A 19,198-nucleotide genomic window follows, 5' to 3' on the forward strand; every position below is an offset into this window, starting at 1 on the left:
GGACAAAAATTAAAATTAAATATGAATTATTCTGAAACATTAAAAAGTGTAGTAATTGCACGAAGAAGTAAAAAAACTGAACTTTCAAATGGTTTTTAAAGTTTGTAACGTATATACTTCTGAAAGTATGAACATTTAAAATTGCACTAAGACCTTTGGGACCTCTTTTGTCAAATACTATACATAGTAAGTGCTGTGGAGAATAAAAGTGAAAAAGATCGAATCAGAAGGGAAAATTCCCTCTAAAGAAAAAAAATCCCTTTTTCCTTAGATCAGTTGATGTAGGCAGGGAACCAAAGAACAATCATCCAAAAAAACCCTAAAGGCCCTTGAAGGGGTGAGGCAGGGTGTGTGTGGGATGGTGAGTTGGGGGGTATGTGATTATACTGCCTAAATTTCCATTGCTTTAAAGATTCTGGGTCCAATATTCTCTTGCTAATGAAGTTGTTTCTCTGTCCATTCCTCTGCATGGAAGAGATTATGGCATAATGAGAACATTACAGGTATGAACTCCTAAGGTACATGGATGATGGGCAATTCAAAGTCAGGGCCACTTTTCACAGCGCTGCAGGTGAAAAAGAGAAAGGAACTAATTTAATCACCTCACTGTTCCTGGGAGCGAGACAAAGATGTCATACCTTCAAATGATCGGCTATTTTATTTTTTCAAAGCATCCCTCTTTTACCATCCAAGAGAGAAGGAAGCTTCCAGAACCGTGCCTGCCTTGCAATCCTATTCCCATTTGATCTTATCCAAGAATGCCTTCTTTGTAGAATGTCATCATGGAGACTTGATCAAACCATGCCCATGCACTTAATCTTGCAATCTGTTGTGGAATTGGCTGATACTCCTTCTTAGGCCAGAGAACGGCAAGTTCTTAAATGAACTAGTTTAAGGAAACAAAGCTGTGGAGAAAACACTTAACCCAAGTCCAGGACACGGCACTTTGGCAAAACACAAGATTAAACCCGTTATTATTTGTATAACAGAACTCAGGATGTTTGATTTAAGGCTTGGAAAAGGAAAAGGTACATCAGGTGTGTTAACTGTTCCATGGTTTGTTAAACTTTCCAAGTTTGTTTCACTCAACAAATATTTATTGAGCCAGGTCAATATCTTGAATCTTGACTATGCAGATAGAAGATGATTAAGACATAAACTTTGGACCCAAAGAGCTCAAGATCTGGCCAGCGACACAGAGAGGTAAACTAACTATAGTATAATGTCATACATGCTATAACAGAGACATGTAGGATAAAACTAGAGGAACAACTGTCTTTCCATATGAGGGTAGAGAAGGTGAGGAGAGGACATTAGGAAAGGCTTCTGAGATGAGGTACCACTTGAGGTTGGTCTTAAAGGGTAGATTCATAGGGATTCAATAAGCAGAGGAGGGGAATTGAAAAGAAAACAACACCTAACAAAGGCTCAGAAGTATGACAAGGACAAGGTAGTTAAGAAACACAATGATCTAATGAGATTAGTGTGTAGAATCTGCGGTTTGTAGGGATTGGCAGGTAGTGGGGATGGAACTAAGCCGGATGTAGGAAGTAAAGGCTCTATGTGCCATATTTGTACATGTTTACTCAACCTTGTAGCAGTGGGGAGGGTTGAACAGAGATCAGAATGAATTGTTTTGTTAGGATTTTGAACTTCAAATTGAGAATAATGGGGAAACTTTGTTGGGGTTTTGGCGAGGAAAGAACATGACCAGATTTAGGTTCTAAAATGTTCATTATCCTTAGGGTGTGAAGAAGAGATTTATTGCAGGACTGAGAGGTCCAGGCAAAACTAGAGGCAGGGATGCCAATCATGAGATTTGTGTAATCGTCTAGACAAGAGGCCTTGACCAGAGCAGAAGGGATCTAGAGGAGGAGCAAGGGGGAAAAAATGACAGAGATAGAATTAGATTAGAATTAACTGAGATAGAATTAGCAGGTCTTCATGACCTTGGATGAGAGGGATGATGAATAACTAAGGTCTAGCCAATGGGAATGCTTCCCAGAAGACACACTTGGCAATTCTACTTGGCCCGAATTTTAGTCACATGGCCATACCTAGGAGCACTGGAGGCTGGGAAAAGTAGTCTTTTATTCTGGGCAGCCACATGATTGGTTGAAATAAGTATACACCTATAATGGGGCACAATAGCCATCTCTAACACTCAGACCTGCTGTACTATTTTAGTCATCTTTTAACCTTTCTCCTTCCTGAGACTGTGAATTCCTCAAAGACAAGATCAGTTCTTAATATTGTTTCTGCTGTACCCAACAGTGTCGGACACATAGGAGTTACTCAGTAAGTGTTGAAACAATCTTGTTGTTGCTTAGATGAATTTCATGCTCTTTTTCCCTTTGAGCATGGCTTTAAGCTGATTCTTGTACCTTTTGTATGCTCACACCTCTTCCCATCAAATTCCTGTCATTCATTCCTTCACGGATCAGCTCAGGATGTTGACCATAAAGCAGGCACTACTAAGAATGTGAACTGTTATTTTCATTGTAAAAAGTGGGCACTTACCATCTTTTTTTTTTTTTCTATTTTAAAGTCTCTTTATACATGACAAAACCAGACCTCAAATAGCTAAATCTGCATACTTCCTATATAGCATAGTAGGAATTCTACAGTGTTGGGTCCAAACATATATCTTAATAGTACTTAAATATTTCAGTGGATTATTTTATAATACATTTAACTACTGACCTGTGTGCAGTCGTTTCTGAGGCTCCTTTTCTTGCAACATAGCCTCTGTTAATATACTGAGGGTTTGTTTGTCACACTTCCTCTTAGCAGGGCTTTAATAGAAATACGCTTTTCAAAATTGTTTTATCAAGGTCCAAAATTGCTATTTGCCCGTAGCACACAAAGATGCTATGACTGGCAAAAATTTTCTGCTTTTTAGTAGCCAGCTCTCATCAATTTTAGGTCTTCTTTATGTAACTTAGCAGTTCATCTTTTCCCATTTGGTAACCACTTTTCTTCCACTGTTCTCGCAACTGCTGTAAGAGAGCTCCAATTTCTTTTCCGGAAGAAATGCCCACTTTTCTGATGTCATGGCCACTTATAGGAAATGGAGGAATGAACACTGCTGCATCTCCTTCAGAAGACCGTGCTCTCCTTGGTACTTGAGGAGTTCACACACACGAGCAGTTGCATCAGATTCTCTAGAATCTATAATGAAGTCTTGACAGGGTTTCAATGGTTCTGAACTATCTGTTGCTTTAATTAAATCTTTCCTGTTTTTACTATAAATAAACCAAGATTCTTCTCTTTTTTTGAAACCTTCAACCTCCGATCCAATTTTGTGATATCATCCTGTACTTTGAACAATGAGGTCAAGAGAGTCATTGGCTTTGGTGAAAAACCTTCAACACTTTTACTGACTTTGTTAAATTCTTCTAAACTTGCACTAGCAGATAAGCCTATGAAAGGAGCCACACCAAGATCACAGATGAGGTGAATCAAATGATTTACATGCTTACCAGTAAAAATTTTTTTCAGGTCCACCCAAATCCTCTCTCCCGATATTCCAGCCAAGCCTTTTGCATTTTCTGCAATTGCTTCCAAAGTCTCAGGATCGTGGTCACCAGGTGTGTCTACAATTTTCCCATAAAACCTGAAATATCTTAAATCAAAGATAATCTTTTTTTTAATCCTCTAGCTTGTCCAACAAATCTAACTTTCTTATTTTTTAAATCTTCATAACCATTAAAGTAGTCAAATAAAGTACCATCAAAACCTAAAAACATAGAATTTATAGTGAGATCTCTGCGTTCGGCATCTTTCTGCCAGTTGTGAATTCGACCTCAGCACGTCTTCCCTCAGCGGCAACGTCAATCTGTAGTAACTTAAAATTTTCTTCATGAAGCCTGACGGTGATCGTCCCGTGCTTTTTTCCTTTGTTGTTGATCATACGAATGCTGAATGTCAACCGACTGAAACAGCTCCTTCATTTGAGCAAGGGTTACAAAACCCACATCCTGCGGCTTTACTCCACTTAATAAATCCCTCACTGCTCTTCCTGCTATTCTTAGTTCATGATTTTCTTTGACGAATAATTCTGTCAGACTCTTCAAGCCTTCTGTGACAAGTGACTGGAATTCTGGAGACTGCAACTTCATCGTAAACAGAGAGTGCTTCAGGAGGCACAGTGTCGTCCAGCTGCAGCTCAGTAACTGCCTGCGTCAGGGATCCAGGCACCTCAGCGTCTGGGGAGAAAGTCACCAACCACACATGGGCCCCGCTGCGCCGTCCTCGCCGCACGCACTTCGTCCTTACATTCTTAACAATTGAAATTTTACTAGAATTGTCAAACATGTGCAGGATAAATTAAAAAATAAGGCAAAACTCAAGGCAAGATGTAATTTTGGTGATTTCTCTGGTGTCCAGATAGATAATCAGAGAAATGGAAAGACTGAAAATGGAAACAAGAGGATAGAAAAAGCAGATTGACTGGAAATGGACTAAGGGAGAGGAAGGAATTAACAATGACTTTGAGGCTGGGAAACAAGGAGAACTGGGCAGCATTGGCAAAAATAGAAAAATCCCGAAGCCACTATGTGTGCGAGGAGATGGGGGTTGAAGGGTGATTTTACGGCAAAGATAGGGCAAAGGTAATCCTTATGCGTTATTGAATTTCTATCCTTTCCCAGAAAATACACATGACTAAGTGACCATTCTGAAAATGTGGCAATGAGTTAATCAACAGTTGTTGAAGAAGTTTTACAAAGTGAAATGAAAAGCATTTATATATTTTAATTCAAAGTAATAAAAGTTTCACACTCTACTGAGATTCTAACTATTCACAATCTATCACTCATATAGGGAGACAATTATTTAAATGTTAGTAGTAAACAGGATTGAGGGAATTTTTCATCTCTCAAAGTGGATGTTCGATTTCAAATTTATGTGAAATGATGAAATCTGAAAGCACTGGAAGCACAATTCAGATTTCTTTCAGATTTCAGGAAGACAGACAGTTGAGAAAGGACTTCAACATAGGAACCCAAACTCTAAACTCTAAATTTGCTGGACTTCATGGAGTGAATCAATCAGAATCTACTTTGAGAAATGTAAGTTTGGATGAAAGGAGTTAAATGGACTAACAAACAACTGCTCTCTTATTTTTTTTTTTACACCTATGCAACTTCTTTTAAATAAGACTTTTTGGGGAGGGCACTCCACGGGGTTTGTAGGATCTTAGTTCCCCGACCAGGGATCGAACCCGGGCCCCTGCGGTGAAAGCACCAAGTCCTAACCATTGGACTGCCAGGGAATTTCCCAAACAAGACTTATGATGGTACTGACCAGTCATTTGAATTTTTGAAGAAATAATTGAAGCTGTTATCTATGGAGGCACAATGCATGTCCCTCCCTCTTTTGAACTTCTGGAACTAGCTAGAGAAATTCAAGTCCAAACATAATCCTTTCCCCCAAACTCCATATTTAGTGGTAATGTTTTCTAGAACTTCTTTGACTTTCACCAGAGGTTACATATTTTGGCTCTGCCTGCTCCAATATTTATGGACAACCCTTTTCTTTACTGACAGATGTTTGAAAGAACAGATTGGAATTAATCCTCAGATTAATTTTTAGCATCTTCCAAGTGTGCATAGGACAAAGGCCAAAGCACAATATTTTAATAAGAAAATAAATAGCTGGCACCTCTGCCTTGGTAAGTTACCTTCAGGAGTACTGTATTGAGTCTTGAAGCAGATAATTGAGAAAGTGTGTTATCTTGAAGTAGAAGGGGTCAGGGAAAGCTAGAAGAAGCCCAGCACCATAGGGTTCACAAATGAGTGGTATGAGCCAGATGGCCAAAGAGGTAATTTCAATATAGTGTGCCCTGTGCTGGCAGAACCTAGAGGATGGACACTGTACCAGAAATGGTGGCCACTCTCAGGAGACTCTGCCTCCCCCCAGGAGAGACAAAGAAAGGGAGGCCAGGTCCTCTCTCACACTGAGAAACGCAGGAGATGCCAACCAACCAAGGGAATGCTCCGGTTGCTCTTACTTCTGAGGCAGAATATTACCTCCCTCTGTACCCACTCACATCCCACAAAGGCATTTGGAACTCAACTCAAAATTTTTTAACACTTTTTTTGAGGGGAAGGGTGTTTCTTATCTCTGTGATAGTCTGATTCAAAACTTTGGATCCTTTATTTAGGAAAATGCACCGGCCCACGTATTTCAAGGATTTCCAAGACCTCTGGAAGACCATCCACGGACCCAGCTTCCGCGGACTCCGGGTTTGGAATTCTTTAGTCTGGATTTCCTTAACTGCATTCATTAGCCCAGAGGATTTCAAACTTTGCCCCATAATCTCCTCAAATCACCTGGAGAACTGAAAAAAATCCCAATGCCCAGGCCACATCCTGTTCCAAGTAAAGCAGAATCTCTGGGGTAGGACCAGGCATCAACGCGTATGTTTTAAACTCTCCAGCTGATTCTAAAGCGCAGCTACGTTTGAGAACCAAGTTGCTGGTCTCTTTATGGCACACAGTTGATCTAATGCTTTATGGTCGTTTGCTGTCCTTAATCATTGAGCCAGAAGCAACAGAAAGGCGTCTGTCGCGGAAAATAATTTACTGAGAATCATCTTAGAAAAAGGAAGTAAATTTGGGTCAAGGGTGTGCATACCTTCGCAAAGTTTTCCCCGGGTCAATAAGCAGCTGCAATTTCTTCGGCGAACGCCAGGCGGCATCTTCTCCCCCCTCGCTCCTCCTGGACCGCCTTCCCACTTCTGATCGCACAAAGAGCCGGCCTCCTTCGCGGTGACATCACAAAGGGCCGATTCCCCGCCCCTTCAGCACCACCACGTGTGTCCCCGCGCCCGGCGGCCACCCGACTCATTCCCTCGCCGGCCGGTCTGGGCAGCGGAGGAGGGTGGTTGGCAGCGGCTGGAGGCTTCGCTATGGGAAGTTGTTCCTTCGCTCTCTCGCGCCCAGCCCTCCTCCCTGGTTCTCCGCAGCCGCTGTCGGAGGAGAGCACGGGGAGGCGCGGGTTGCAGCCGCGGCTGCTTCTCCCCGCCCGGGCAGCCGCGCAGCTGGGCAGGTGCTGAGCGCCCCCGGAGCCTCCCTCGCCGCCTCCCTCCTCTGTCGGGCTGTCCGGCTGCCGCAGTGCACATGGGGTGTTGGAGGTAGATGGGCTCCCGGCTCGGGAGGCGGCGGTGGATGCGGCGCTGGGCAGAAGCAGCCGCTGATTCCAGCTGCCGGGGGGCCACGCGCCCCGGGCGCCCTGCGAGCCCCGGGCTCAGCCATGGGGATCTCCGCGAGCAGCAGCACCGCCCCGGCCTCCTGCAGCCGCATCGCCGGAGCCACGATGATCGCGGGCTCCCTTTTCCTGGTGAGACGTCGGGGTTGCTGGGGGCGGAGGGGGTTGGGGGGGAGCCGGGGGCGGCGGCTGCGCGGGAGCAGAAGGCACCGCGCTCCGGGAGCCGGGCGGGTCCCCGGGCCGGTCCCCGGGCCGGGGCTGCGGGGGGCTGGGGTCCGGCCGGCTGGGTCGGGAGGTTTGCGACCGAGGGAAGGCAACACAGCGGAGGGCTCGGATCGGGTCATTTGGGGGAGCAGTAGGGCTCAGCCGGGACTCCGGCATGAAGGCGAATTGTTTTCCTTGCAGTCTGGCTGCTCCGGGCGAGGTGCGGGAGGTGGCCACCGGGCTTCCTGCGCATTTCAGGGCTTCTCCCCCTCCTCTGCCCCTCCGGGGTCCTCCACCCCCTCCACGCACCCCCACGGCCACCGGCCGCTGTCCCCGCCGCGTGGAGTGGGGCTGGGGCCGCGGGGTGGGCGCCGAGGCTGGCGGCGGCCGCCGCTTTGTTGCAGCTGCAGTGTCATGTCGGGATGCTACCGCAGTGGGAGAGCGCGGGACCTGTGCGCGCCGGCTCCCGAGACCGCCGCGTGCAGCCGCGCCTAGCCTTCCGCGCGGGCGCCTCGCCCCCTCCCCCACCTCTCCGCCTTGGCTGGGTGGGTCCCGGTTTCGGCACGCCCAAAGAAGAACCCTGAGACCCGCTCTCAGGCGCCTCCAAAGCGCCGGCTCGCAGCCAGGCAGCCAGCGCGTTGGCACTTGTGTGGGGGGAGGGGGAGAGAGCTCTCCATAAAGGAAGCTGAATTTTCTCCAGTCTTTCCTATCCCTCGCTTACCTGTGGCCGGGCAGGTGAGCCTGCAGGGTGAGGCAGCTTCCTCCTTCTGCACTCGGTCTGCTTTCAGCTCCAGGGCGTGCCCTGTAGGTAGTCCTCTCCATCAGTAATCTGGTCAGAGCCTGAAAGCACCTTTGACCCAAAACTTATCCCCAACTTCCCCAGAAGCCTTCCCCTTCTTTGCAAATGTTAAGGGGGATGGGATGAGTTAGGGGGAAGAACATTGATTTAAGATCAAACCCAAGCCACCATAAGCTTCCTGTGCATATCTTTTTGTCTCCGCAAGGAGGATGGAGATTCTTAGCTAAAGACCGAACAAAAACAAAAAACAAGAGCCTATTTTCATGGCAGGGCTGTGTCAGGGAAAGGCAGGCTTGCTGTCTCCTTCCCGAAAAGGGCTTAATGCCTGGCCAGCCAAGATCTCTTAGATCCCAGGGCATTGCAGTTGCTATGGCCTGGGAATTCATCCTACAGACACTCTGGTTCCCTGTGTGAGGGTGTGTTTTAAAGGGGAAGAGAGAGACTAAAGAAAAGTTTGGTGCTGTTAGCATTTATAATGAGGCAAGTCCCAGTCTTCCTTCAAAGACCCTTTTCTGCCCATTTTATAGAAATGGCGAAGTCAAGATTTTTATCCTTGACACAAGGGTGGTGGATGATGAGTAGTAGAGGGGGAGGGTCTCATAAAGCAGTGAACCTGGATTGGACAGTCTTGGTGTGGAGAGAAACCCATCGAAGGCCCAGGGAACATTGACCCTAAGGTGAAGTAGGTCCATCCTTCAGCTGCCTCCTTGTCAGCCTTAGATCTACTACTGTACCCCGCTACGTGCCACCCCACTACATGCCTGTCCAATCCCTCCAACACATCTGATCATTATGCTCCCCATAGAGTCCATTTCTGGATTAAGTCTTAAGTCAGTGCACTATTTCATTGACTTTCCATTTCTGCATGAGATGCTTAAAGTAAGGTCAGAATGTAATCAAAGTGCAGCTTGCTTTAACCTCCGGAGAAAGAGCCCAGCTCCTTTTCCGAAATCATTAAGTCCGGTTGACCTAAAAATTGTGCACTGGATTTGCAACTGAAGACTTGAGAATGTAAGTTTGGCTGTCTTTTAAAAAAAAATGAAATTTACAGTGGAGTTTAGAAGCAATCTCGAGATATTAACTAAAATAAAGAGTCCTTATTCTTCTGCTAATTATGATAGAAAGGTTCCACTTCAGTTCATGGAGTGGCCTAGAGTTGACCCCTTTTCCTGAAGGGAAACTGACAGGGTGGACCAGGGGTCACCAGGGTGGGGAGGCAATGTCTTTTATTTTTCCCATTCCCGCTCTGCAAGCTCCAGTCCTCAGCCCAGGCATTGTTAGTGTATAAAATGGTGATCTCATGGGACTTCCCTGGCTGTCTAGTGGTTAAGACTCCACGCTCCCAATACAGGGGGCACGGGTTCAATCCCTGGTCAGGGAATTAAGATCTCGCATGCTGCAAGTCACAGCCAAAAAAAAAAAAAATGATGACCTCATGACATTGTTATAAGGATTCTTTATCCCACTGGGATTCTTGGCCATGTGAAAATGACAGACTCCAGGTACTGGAGCTCAGGTAGACACGGAAGCACGCTCAGAACACTACCGGGGCCAGTGGGGAGATAATGCCCTACCCATTCATTGCCGTTAGCTTCAAAAATAATAAACCCAATAAAATGTCTTTTTATTAGGGCTTTCCATCACTCCTCTTCTTTCAAATATCTCCTTTTTTGGGTGACAGTATTTGTTATTGTCATCATTTTTGACTATTTCTTTCTTGTGATGACAGGCTAACTGAAAGAGAACTTACTATAAGCTTTAAAAAAATCTTTATATAATATATAATATGTATATATATAACATATAATATGATTGTTATTATCGTATGTGTCAGGTGCTTTAGAGAGAGTATCTCTCTTACTCCCAACATCTCTGAAGCAGGTGGGATGATTTCCATTTTACAGTTGGGAAAATGGAGGCTGCAAAAACTTCACTGGTTGTCCTGGGCCACCCAGCTCCCAAGGGTTGATGGCACTGGGGCTGGGACCCACGACAACCTGACTCCCTCTCCCGCCTCACGCCTCCCTCCTGTGCCACTCTGCGGGTTTCACAACTCCAGATTGCCTGATGATGAAACGTAACAAGAGAGAAGGCTCACTGGGGGAGAGTTGAGCCTGGTGGTTTGGGTTGTTGCAGGACATTGATGAGAATTACATGAGTGCCTTTGGAGGAGAGTATTTTCGCTGCTTGCACTTCTGTTTCTGATGCGTTTATTTTTGTTGTTGGTTTTTTTTTTGGCCACACCACGTGGCTTTTTTGTGGCCACACCACGTGGCCACACCACCAGGGAAGTCTGAAAGCCCCTGTTTCTGATGCGTTGAGATGTCTGTGTGATATTGGAAAGTGAACCACACACTGAAAGGCAAAATATTGCGTGTTTCCGGGCTTCCCTTGTGGCACAGTGGTTGAGAATCCGCCTGCCAATGCAGGGGACATGGGTTCGAGCCCTGGTCCAGGAAGATCCCACATGCCACGGAGCAACTAAGCCCGTGCGCCACAACTACTGAGCCTGTGTGCCACAACTGCTGAAGCCCACACACCTGGAGCCCATGCTCCGCAACAGGAGAGGCCACCGCGATGAGGGGCCCCCGCACCTCAGCGAAGAGTGGCTCCCGCTCGCAGCAGCTGGAGAGAGCCCACACGCAGCAACGAAGACCCAGTGCAGCCAAAAATAAATAAATAAAATATATTTTAAAAAAACCAAAAGACAAAAAAACAGTATTGCGTGTTTCAGGCCAAAAGTCTGGAGAGCAGATAAATGAGACCTAAGGTTTGTGCCAATGTTAAGGAATGCCCTAGAAGGGCTTGCCCAGTATGACACAACACACTCAAAGATGTCTCTTGCCCTCAGGGAGTTGCTTTGACTGGACAGATAGAATACTGGCAGTGGGACAGTCAGAAGAAGGGAGCCGTAATTGATAAGGGAATGAGGTCTGACATTTTAGAAACCACTAATCTGCACAGATTATGAATTCCAGATAGGACAGTTGCTGTAAGATCCTTCGGCTGTGCTAGTCTAGAAAGTTCCAAGTATGGTGTTTGTCACTGTCTTTGAGACTAGATGTCTAGCTTAATGCCATCTCCTGACCTTTGCTTATCAAAGTTAATTATCTAGTATCTTGGCATTTGACTTTGGCTATTTGACTAGGTAGGTGTGGAGTAGCTGGCTGGAGCTGAAGTCCTGGATGGACTTAGTGACAAGTTCGAGGAGAACTTTAAATTAGAGCTGATGTTATATCCAAAAGATTTTCTCTTTTTTATGTACTTGAACTCCACAATCCTAGAGTGTGAAAACCGGAAGAGAAAACTGGAGGGGTAAAAAGAGCCTGGATTGGGGAAGCAAATTATTTTTTCACGTTGACAAACCTACATTGAGCGCTTACTGTGAGAGGCACTGTGGGAGCCCGGGGATGAATTAGGATTTGGATCTTGCCCCTCAGGCGCAATTCATATGGTGTATAAACGTACATGGCTATCAACAGTGCTGGTTGGGTTTCACGCGTTCAGAAAGAATCAGTGGATGAATGTACTATACTCAAAGTAATACACAAAATGTGATAGATGTTAACGTCTTTAAACTACTTGAAATAATTTTGGCTTTTAGTCTGAAAGTCAGAAGAAGAAACGTCTTCCTACTCTCAGAATCATATCTACTAGCCTTGGTAGGGAAAGTGACTTATGACTCAGAAGAGTAGGGAATGCAGACCTGTCCCGGAAGGCAGGGTTTCTCATGTACCCCGTGAATCTCCCATCCCTGTTGTCAAAATGTATAGAATGGGATCGAGCTTTCTCATCTGAATTCTCATCTCAACTGTTTCTAAAGGCATATGGCTGAATCTGTCTCAGGCCCAGTCCGAAACAAATAAACTAACCTACCGTGTAAAGAAAATACACAGGTGCACCAAATCAGCAAGAAAACGATTCCTTGTCATGGAATGCATGCTACCTTAAGTTGAGAAAGTACACGGGACTAAATCGGCATAGGTCCACCAACCGGCTAGATTACATATTTTAGTGTGGCTAAGTTTGGACAGAGTCTTTCAAGCTGGCTGTGGTTAGCACGGTTAAGGCTGTCTTTTCCAGCACCGTTTGCAGAAGGCCCCTTTCTCCAGGTGGATGGGGTGAGTGGGCATGGGCTTGCACTGGCTCCAGCAGGTGCTCTGTGTACCCCTACTGAGCGTAGGCTCAGTCTGCTTGTAGATCAGAAGACATCACATTTCACCTTACACTTGACTCCATCTGTGAGGATGAGAGGTAACATCTCTTCGGAGATTCCATAGAGAAGTTGCAGATTGGTTTTGTACTCAGCCGGCCCTTTATAAAGCATTCAAACTATAATTGGCTCAAGTAAACTTTATTAATTGTGTGTGTGTGTGTGTGTGTGTGTGTGTGTTTGTGTGTGTGCGTGATGGGAAATGGTCAGATGCATCATCAGATTATTCAGGGGCCAGTGTGAATTGAGTGACTTTTCTTTCTGTCAGCTGCCATGCCTTTTTTTCCAGTAAGCACTAACTCTGCTGGCCCTCTTCCCCCAAGCAGGCCTGGCAAACTCCGGTCATGCCAGGTCACCCGGCAACTTCCTGGAAAACTCAGGTGCTTCTCTTCGGTGACAAGAGTCTCTCATCATCGTCTTTGGGCATGTGCCCGATGACCATTTGGAGCGGATGCAGTCTGGAGCATTAGGCGCAGATATGTGTGTTTGACAGAATGAAAACGGAAGCCGTAATAGGAGTTAACCTGGTCCCCAAATTGAATCCCCATTTAGCGTTAGCGGGACACTGGGCATTATTGTTGCTGGGATAGCAGCTGCTGAGCTTCGATTCTTTAGGAGCGGGGTGAGATCGTGAATAAATACTGGCCTTGCCCCAGTGTTTGTATTTGTCAAATACCAAAAAGTAAACAGGCATCCTAAATTGGCTTGTGTGCTGCCACCTGGCTACTCTGCCACCTCCCATTTCCAGCCTGAGTCCAAGTGGAGAGGAGCCAGGCAGGGATTATAAGTAGGGAGGAACCTGGCAGATGTTTAAGTGTCTGCTGAACGCTCACGAGAGCTGTAGAAACCTGGCGCCCATGGATGTTTAGGCCGTTGCTTGAAAGCAGTAGTGATCTCACTCTTCGTAAGAGCTGCTGAAGGCCTCCAGGAACGGTCCATTCTCCTGGATTCTGGCTCTCTGGAGTTTTTCCACATGTCAGCACCCTGGCCTTGGAGATGATGGATGCTTGCAGTGATGGGAAAGTTGTGCTCAGGGGGTCCTCAAGCAGGGGTGGGATTGGGCAGGACATGGGTGGGGAGTCAGGGCAGTGTGCTATAGCCCCATCTTCTCTTGAGAATATCTGAAAATTTTGTCCAAGGCTTTGTTCTAAACGAAAAAAACAAAACCAAATTTAAAAAAGAGGGGGCTTCTGGGACTTCCCTGGTGGTCCAGTGATTAAGACTCTGCACTTCCGTTGCAGGGGGCATGGGTTTGATCCCTGGTCAGGGAACTAAGATCCTGCATGCCACAAGACGTGGCCAAAAAGTTAAAAAAAAATAAAATAAAATAAAAATAAAAAAGAGGGGGCTTCATAAACGAAGTCACAGCAAGGCTCGAGCTGATCTTGATATAATTTTTTTTAAATTTATTTAATTTATTTATTTTTGGCTGCGTTGGGTCTTCGTTGCTGTGCACGGGCTTTCTCTAGTTGCGGTGAGTGGGGGCTACTCTTTGTTGTGGTGTGCGGGCTTCTCATTGCGGTGGCTTCTCTTCTTGTGGAGCACGGGCTCTAGGCGCATGGGCTTCAGTAGTTGTGGCACGTGGGCTCAGTAGTTGTGGCTCATGGACTCTAGAGTGTAGGCTCAGTAGTTGTGGCGCGCGGGCTTAGTTGCTCCGCAGCATGTGGGATTTTCCCGGACCAGGACTCGAACCTGTGTCCCCTGCATTGGCAGGCGGATTCTTAACCACTGCGCCACCAGGGAAGTCCCGATACAATTTTCCATTTGCTCTTTTGCCACCAGGACTGCTTGGTGGCTCTAGTTCTTGGAGCCATTTGCTAATCTGTTTTGGGAGAAGGAGCCTGAGTTGAATGGATTTAGGAGAAAGGAAAGGAGTGAGTTCATGGGTTCTGGAATCAAATGAGCAGCGGTGGCTTCAAGAGGGCTTTGGCCCTGACAGCCCGGAGGGAAGGAATATTAATGGCTCTTAATATGAATCATCGATGTTGGTATTGTTAAACTTCTATTTATTGAGCATGTACCATTGACATTGTGTTGAATGCCTTCTACAAATGATCTCAATAAAACCTTCAAGTCCATGAGGTAGTAGCATTAGCCCCATTTTATAGGAAATGAGGCTTAGGAGAAGTTATGGTCAAGCAATTGTCAACTGGCAGAGAGAGAATTCAGATCTAGGCCAACCTGGCTTCCTACACACTGCTCTTTCTGCCAAGATGTGGGTAGGGCACAAGTAACCTTAATTTACTGGAATTTTGTTTCCCGTTAAAGGAATGCTTTTACCTGAGAGTCGAACATTCTCTTTCCACTGGGTGAACAGTTCTGCTCCACGATGGCATTTGGAAGTTTAGCCAAAAGGGCTGATTATGAAGTAAGAGCAACCTGTGTGTGTGTGTGTGTATTGAAAGGGGAGGGCATGGAGCTATTGGCAAGCATTTTCCTATGGTGTGATTCTGACGAAGAATGGTGCCATGGTTAAGATGGAAAGATACTCTTGCAAATTGAAATGTTATAAATAGGGAATAGACGCTTTGCTTTCCTGCTCCTTGGGTCATTTTGAAAAATATTTGCTTAGTGAGTAACAGTATGACATGGGCTCTGCTTAGCATGGCAGTTTCAACTCATCCTGAGAACTTGAGGACCTCTTGGGGTTTTTTCTCTGCTGCCAGCCTGATTATTTGTATAGGATCAGTGCATGGGTTTGCCTCATCTGTTATTAGTATTTTCTTTGTTAACTTTTCATTTCAGGTCTCTTAGAAACTGGTTGGGCTCCATGATTTGCATGGTCTTGTATGTGATGTGTTTGTGTGTGGTTTATCACGCTTGTAGTGCTCTCCTAAGCAAGGTTTTCATAGATTGTAGGTGCCGAGTAGACTAAAGAAAGGCATAAGGTGAGAAGAAATGTTATCATTGGTTCCAGGAAAGAGGTTAGCATTCTGGTTTCCCAAAGAACCCTTTAGAGACAAGACCATAATCTGTTATCAACTTAGGTATGGCCAGTTCAGCATAACCAGGATTAAGAGAGGCAGGAGGATGGGAAGGGGGAAAAATACTCAAAGGCAAATGGTGACAGGTTCCCAGAATAATCTAACTGGTCGTTAGTCACTCCTTGCTCTTCCTTTACTTCTGGAAGTCTATGGCTCTTCTCTCTTTGGTTGAAATCTTGTGTACCTGGTCCAGGAGAAATACCAAATAGGACGAGATTTGGGTATGCTTCCCTCCCCATATGGAATGCTCAGGGCCAGCGTTACTCCATTTCAGCTTCTTACGGATGACAGACAACGTGCTATTCATCTTTGTGTTTCTGGCTCAATGCCCTGACACATAGTAGTTAAGCAATAAATGATTGTTGAATGAATTCCAGAAGGATTTTGCTGTGAACTAACTGTTCATTCATTCTAGACAAGTTAGAGGGTAGAGGGAGCTTGATCTGTCTCTCAATACTTTGAGCTACATCTCAAGGGTATTTGAGTTATTAACAAGGAACATTTTATTTATTTATTTATTTATTTATTTTTAGCCGCATTGCACCGCTTGTGGGATCTTAGTTCTGTGACCAGGGATTGAACCTGGGCCCTCGGCAGTGAAAGTACGGAGTCCTAACCACTGGACCGCCAGGGAATTCCCAACGAAGAACATTGTAAACATAAGCAAGTTGGCAGACTAGAAGAGCCTAGTGGACGTGGACGTCTCTTTATGTGTCTTCCCAATTCATTCTTATTCTTGGATGTTACACAACCATTCATGTACAGCTAAAACTAATATGTGCATGCTTGTGCTCTGTGTTTCTTTATGTAGCTACTTTTCTGTGATCTTACAGGGATACATTTTTCATTCATTTAATAAATATTTATGGTGCATCTGTTAAACATCAGGCATTGCTAGACTCTGGGTATGTGATAGTAAAAGGCTATTAATGGGTCCTCCCTCTTGAAGTTTATAGTTTATCAGGGAAGACAGAAGGGTTGATATTTAAGGACTAATCTTCTGAAAGAGCAGAAGCGTGAATATTCCAGTAAGAGGGAGCAGCACGTGGAAGGGCCCAGAGGTAGGAAAGGGCCTACATGTCCAGAGACTGGAAAGAAGCCTATTGTGGTTGGTGCTCAGCGAATAGAGGCAGAGGGAGCACGGACTGAGGTCGAAGAGGTGGGCGGAGGCCAAATTGTACAAGATCTTTAAAGATACGAATATGTCAGGATATCACTCAGAGTACAGTGGGAAGCAGGGTTATAATATGGCTTAAATTAGATTTTTTTTTTTAATAGATCACTCTGGCGGTTCTGTGGAAAATGGGTTGGAAAGGAGGAACGTAGATGCAGGAGGCCAGTTGGAACCTTTTGCCATAGTTCAGGGGAAAGATGATGGTTCTGGGGTGGTGGCAGTGAAGATGCGGGGGTTACCAGTTAGATTTGCAAGAGTTTGAAGAGAGTTTCCTGATGGTGAAATACGAGCGGGCAGGTGCAGTGAAAAGAAAGCAGTCATCAAGCCTGGCTCCCTGGCACCGTGTGGCTTGTGGGATCTTAGTTCCCCGGGGGGCACAGGGGTCGAAACTGTGACCCCCGCAGTGGAAGCTCGGAATCCTAACCACTGGACCGCCAGGGAAATCCCATGACTCTCCGGTTCTTGAGTTGAGTCTTTGATGGTCTGATTCCTTTGAAGGGGAGGCTGGGGAAAGAGTGGGTGGGATTGGGGCACCCAAAGTTTGGATGTGAGTTTGAGGTGCTGTGATTTATGTCAGTGAAATCTTCATGCCCGCCAGTTTTTAAGCCCACCTCTTCTCTGGTTGGCAGTGTGTTGAGTCATCCCCCTGTTGTTGGACACTTGGGTTATTGTCATTGTTTTCCTACTGCAGGCGAGCAGCACTGATAGAGCTGTCTCTGTACAGACGAGTTGCTCTTTTTCCTTTTGGGTTGTTCCCAAAAGTGAGGTACATTTGAAGTGTATTCCCCAAAGTGGAATTGCTGGGTCGCAGGAAATGAATGAACCATTTTCTGGTTCGTGCTGCGTGTTGCCAGATTGTCTTTAGGAAGACTAAATTCATTAAGAGCATCACCAGGAACCTATAAATGTACCTTCTACCCCACAAGCCTGCCAACATTGAAGTTTCTCATTTTAATTTATTTATGCTGCTTTAATATAGACATGTAAAGGTCCTTGGCTGTGCAAATTTACATTTCAGTAGTTGCTAGGGATATCATCAATTTATCCATGGGATAATTTCCCTTGTAATTATTCTGTCTCAACTATTGAGTGGAATTTGTGTTAACCTCCTTTGCATTAATTCTTTACATTTTCAGTTATAAGCTTTTATTAGCTGTATATGGCATATATTTTTCCAGTCTGCTTTTAATGTTTTTATATTTCATAATGCAAACATTTCTGTTAATTTCTTTTCTTTTTTCTTTTTCTTTCTTTTTTTTTTTCAGCCATGCCATGCGGCTTGCAGGATCTTAGTTCCCTGACCAGGGATTGAACCCAGGCCATGGCATTGAAAGTGTGGAGTCCTAACCACTGGACTGCCAGGGAGTTCCCTCAGTTAATTTCTTAAACCTATTTTCTGAGAGTATCAGAAAATGAGAGTATTGTCTTTTGTGTCTGAGAGTATCTTCTTTTTTGTTGTTGATTTTTGTTTTCACAGTCAGACATTGATCTCCTTTTTTTTTTTTTAACATCTTTATTGGAATATAATTGCTTTACAATGGTGTGTTAGTTTCTGCTTTATAACAAAGTGAATCAGCTATACATAAACATATATCCCCATATCTCCTCCCTCTTGCGTCTCCCTCCCACCCTCCCTATCCCACCCTTCTAGGTGGTCGCAAAGCACGGAGCTGATCTCCCTGTGCTATTTGGCTGCTTCCCACTAGCTATCTATTTTACATTTGGTAGTATATATAAGTCCATGCCACTCTCTCACTTCGTCCCAGCTTACCCTTCCCCATCCCCGTGTCCTCAAGTCCATTCTCTACGTCTGTGTCTTTATTTCTAGACATCGATCTCTTTACAGATGGGCTAAATCAACTATTGCTCTTACTTTAAATTTTATATTTGATCTTTTTAATGTTGGGTTTATTAACCTTTCTGGAATTCAGCATCATGTTGGTGGTGAGAACTACATCAGTGTGTTCTGCAGAATGTTCATACTCCTAGTGTGAGTAAAGGATTTCATGGTCAAATAAGTTTCACCATATTCTGCAGCCCTCCCGCTGGGCCTCTTGGAGCCATCATCAGGTTGCCATTAATTGTGCCTCTGCAAGAGAGGGCTCCAATCAGGAGGTCTAACCTTTTAGACCAGGGGTTGGTGAACTTTATCTATAAAGAGCTAGATAGTATTTTCGGCCATGTAGACCATGTGACCTCTATGGAAACTACTCAACTCTGCCTCTGTACTTTGAAAGCGGACCTAGGCAATGCCCAGAAGAATGGGTGTGGCTGGGTTCCAAGTAAACTTGATTTGTGGACACTGAAATTTGAATTTCAAATCATTTTTTTCATGTGTCACAAAATTTTATTCTTCTTTTGATATTTTTTCCCCAACTATTGAAAATGTAAAAGCCGGAGTTTGTTCACCGGTGTTGTAGACCCTAGAATCGTGAACATCTTGTGGGACAAGATCAGGGAATTTCACTCTGCAAAGTGCTGACTTAACTTCTTCTCCCTTTGTCTCCAGTGTACCTACTAGTAACAAATCCTTTCTCCTCTTGTGTTTTCTCATTTGCTGTATAGTAAGTTTATATTCTAAATCTGTTTGGAAACGCCGGTTGGTCCTTGCT

General features: G+C 45.0%; 1 protein-coding gene and 1 pseudogene across 1 annotated transcript in view; one reads left to right on the forward strand and one right to left on the reverse strand.

Annotated features, from left to right (window-relative positions):
* Window positions 1-2,905: 2,905 nt before the first annotated feature.
* LOC118903727 lies at window positions 2,906-4,171 on the reverse strand (annotated as a pseudogene).
* A 2,678-nt stretch (window positions 4,172-6,849) lies between these two features.
* TNFRSF21 (TNF receptor superfamily member 21) overlaps window positions 6,850-19,198 on the forward strand; it is a 65,880-nt gene continuing 53,531 nt past the window's right edge. The window contains exon 1 of the mRNA XM_036869101.1: window positions 6,850-7,344. Coding sequence (XP_036724996.1) covers window positions 7,258-7,344 — 87 coding nt within the window. The 5' untranslated portion in view covers window positions 6,850-7,257. The remainder of the gene's footprint in view (window positions 7,345-19,198) is intronic.

Source organism: Balaenoptera musculus, chromosome 11 (assembly GCF_009873245.2).
Source record: "Balaenoptera musculus isolate JJ_BM4_2016_0621 chromosome 11, mBalMus1.pri.v3, whole genome shotgun sequence".
Classification (NCBI taxonomy): domain Eukaryota; kingdom Metazoa; phylum Chordata; class Mammalia; order Artiodactyla; family Balaenopteridae; genus Balaenoptera; species Balaenoptera musculus.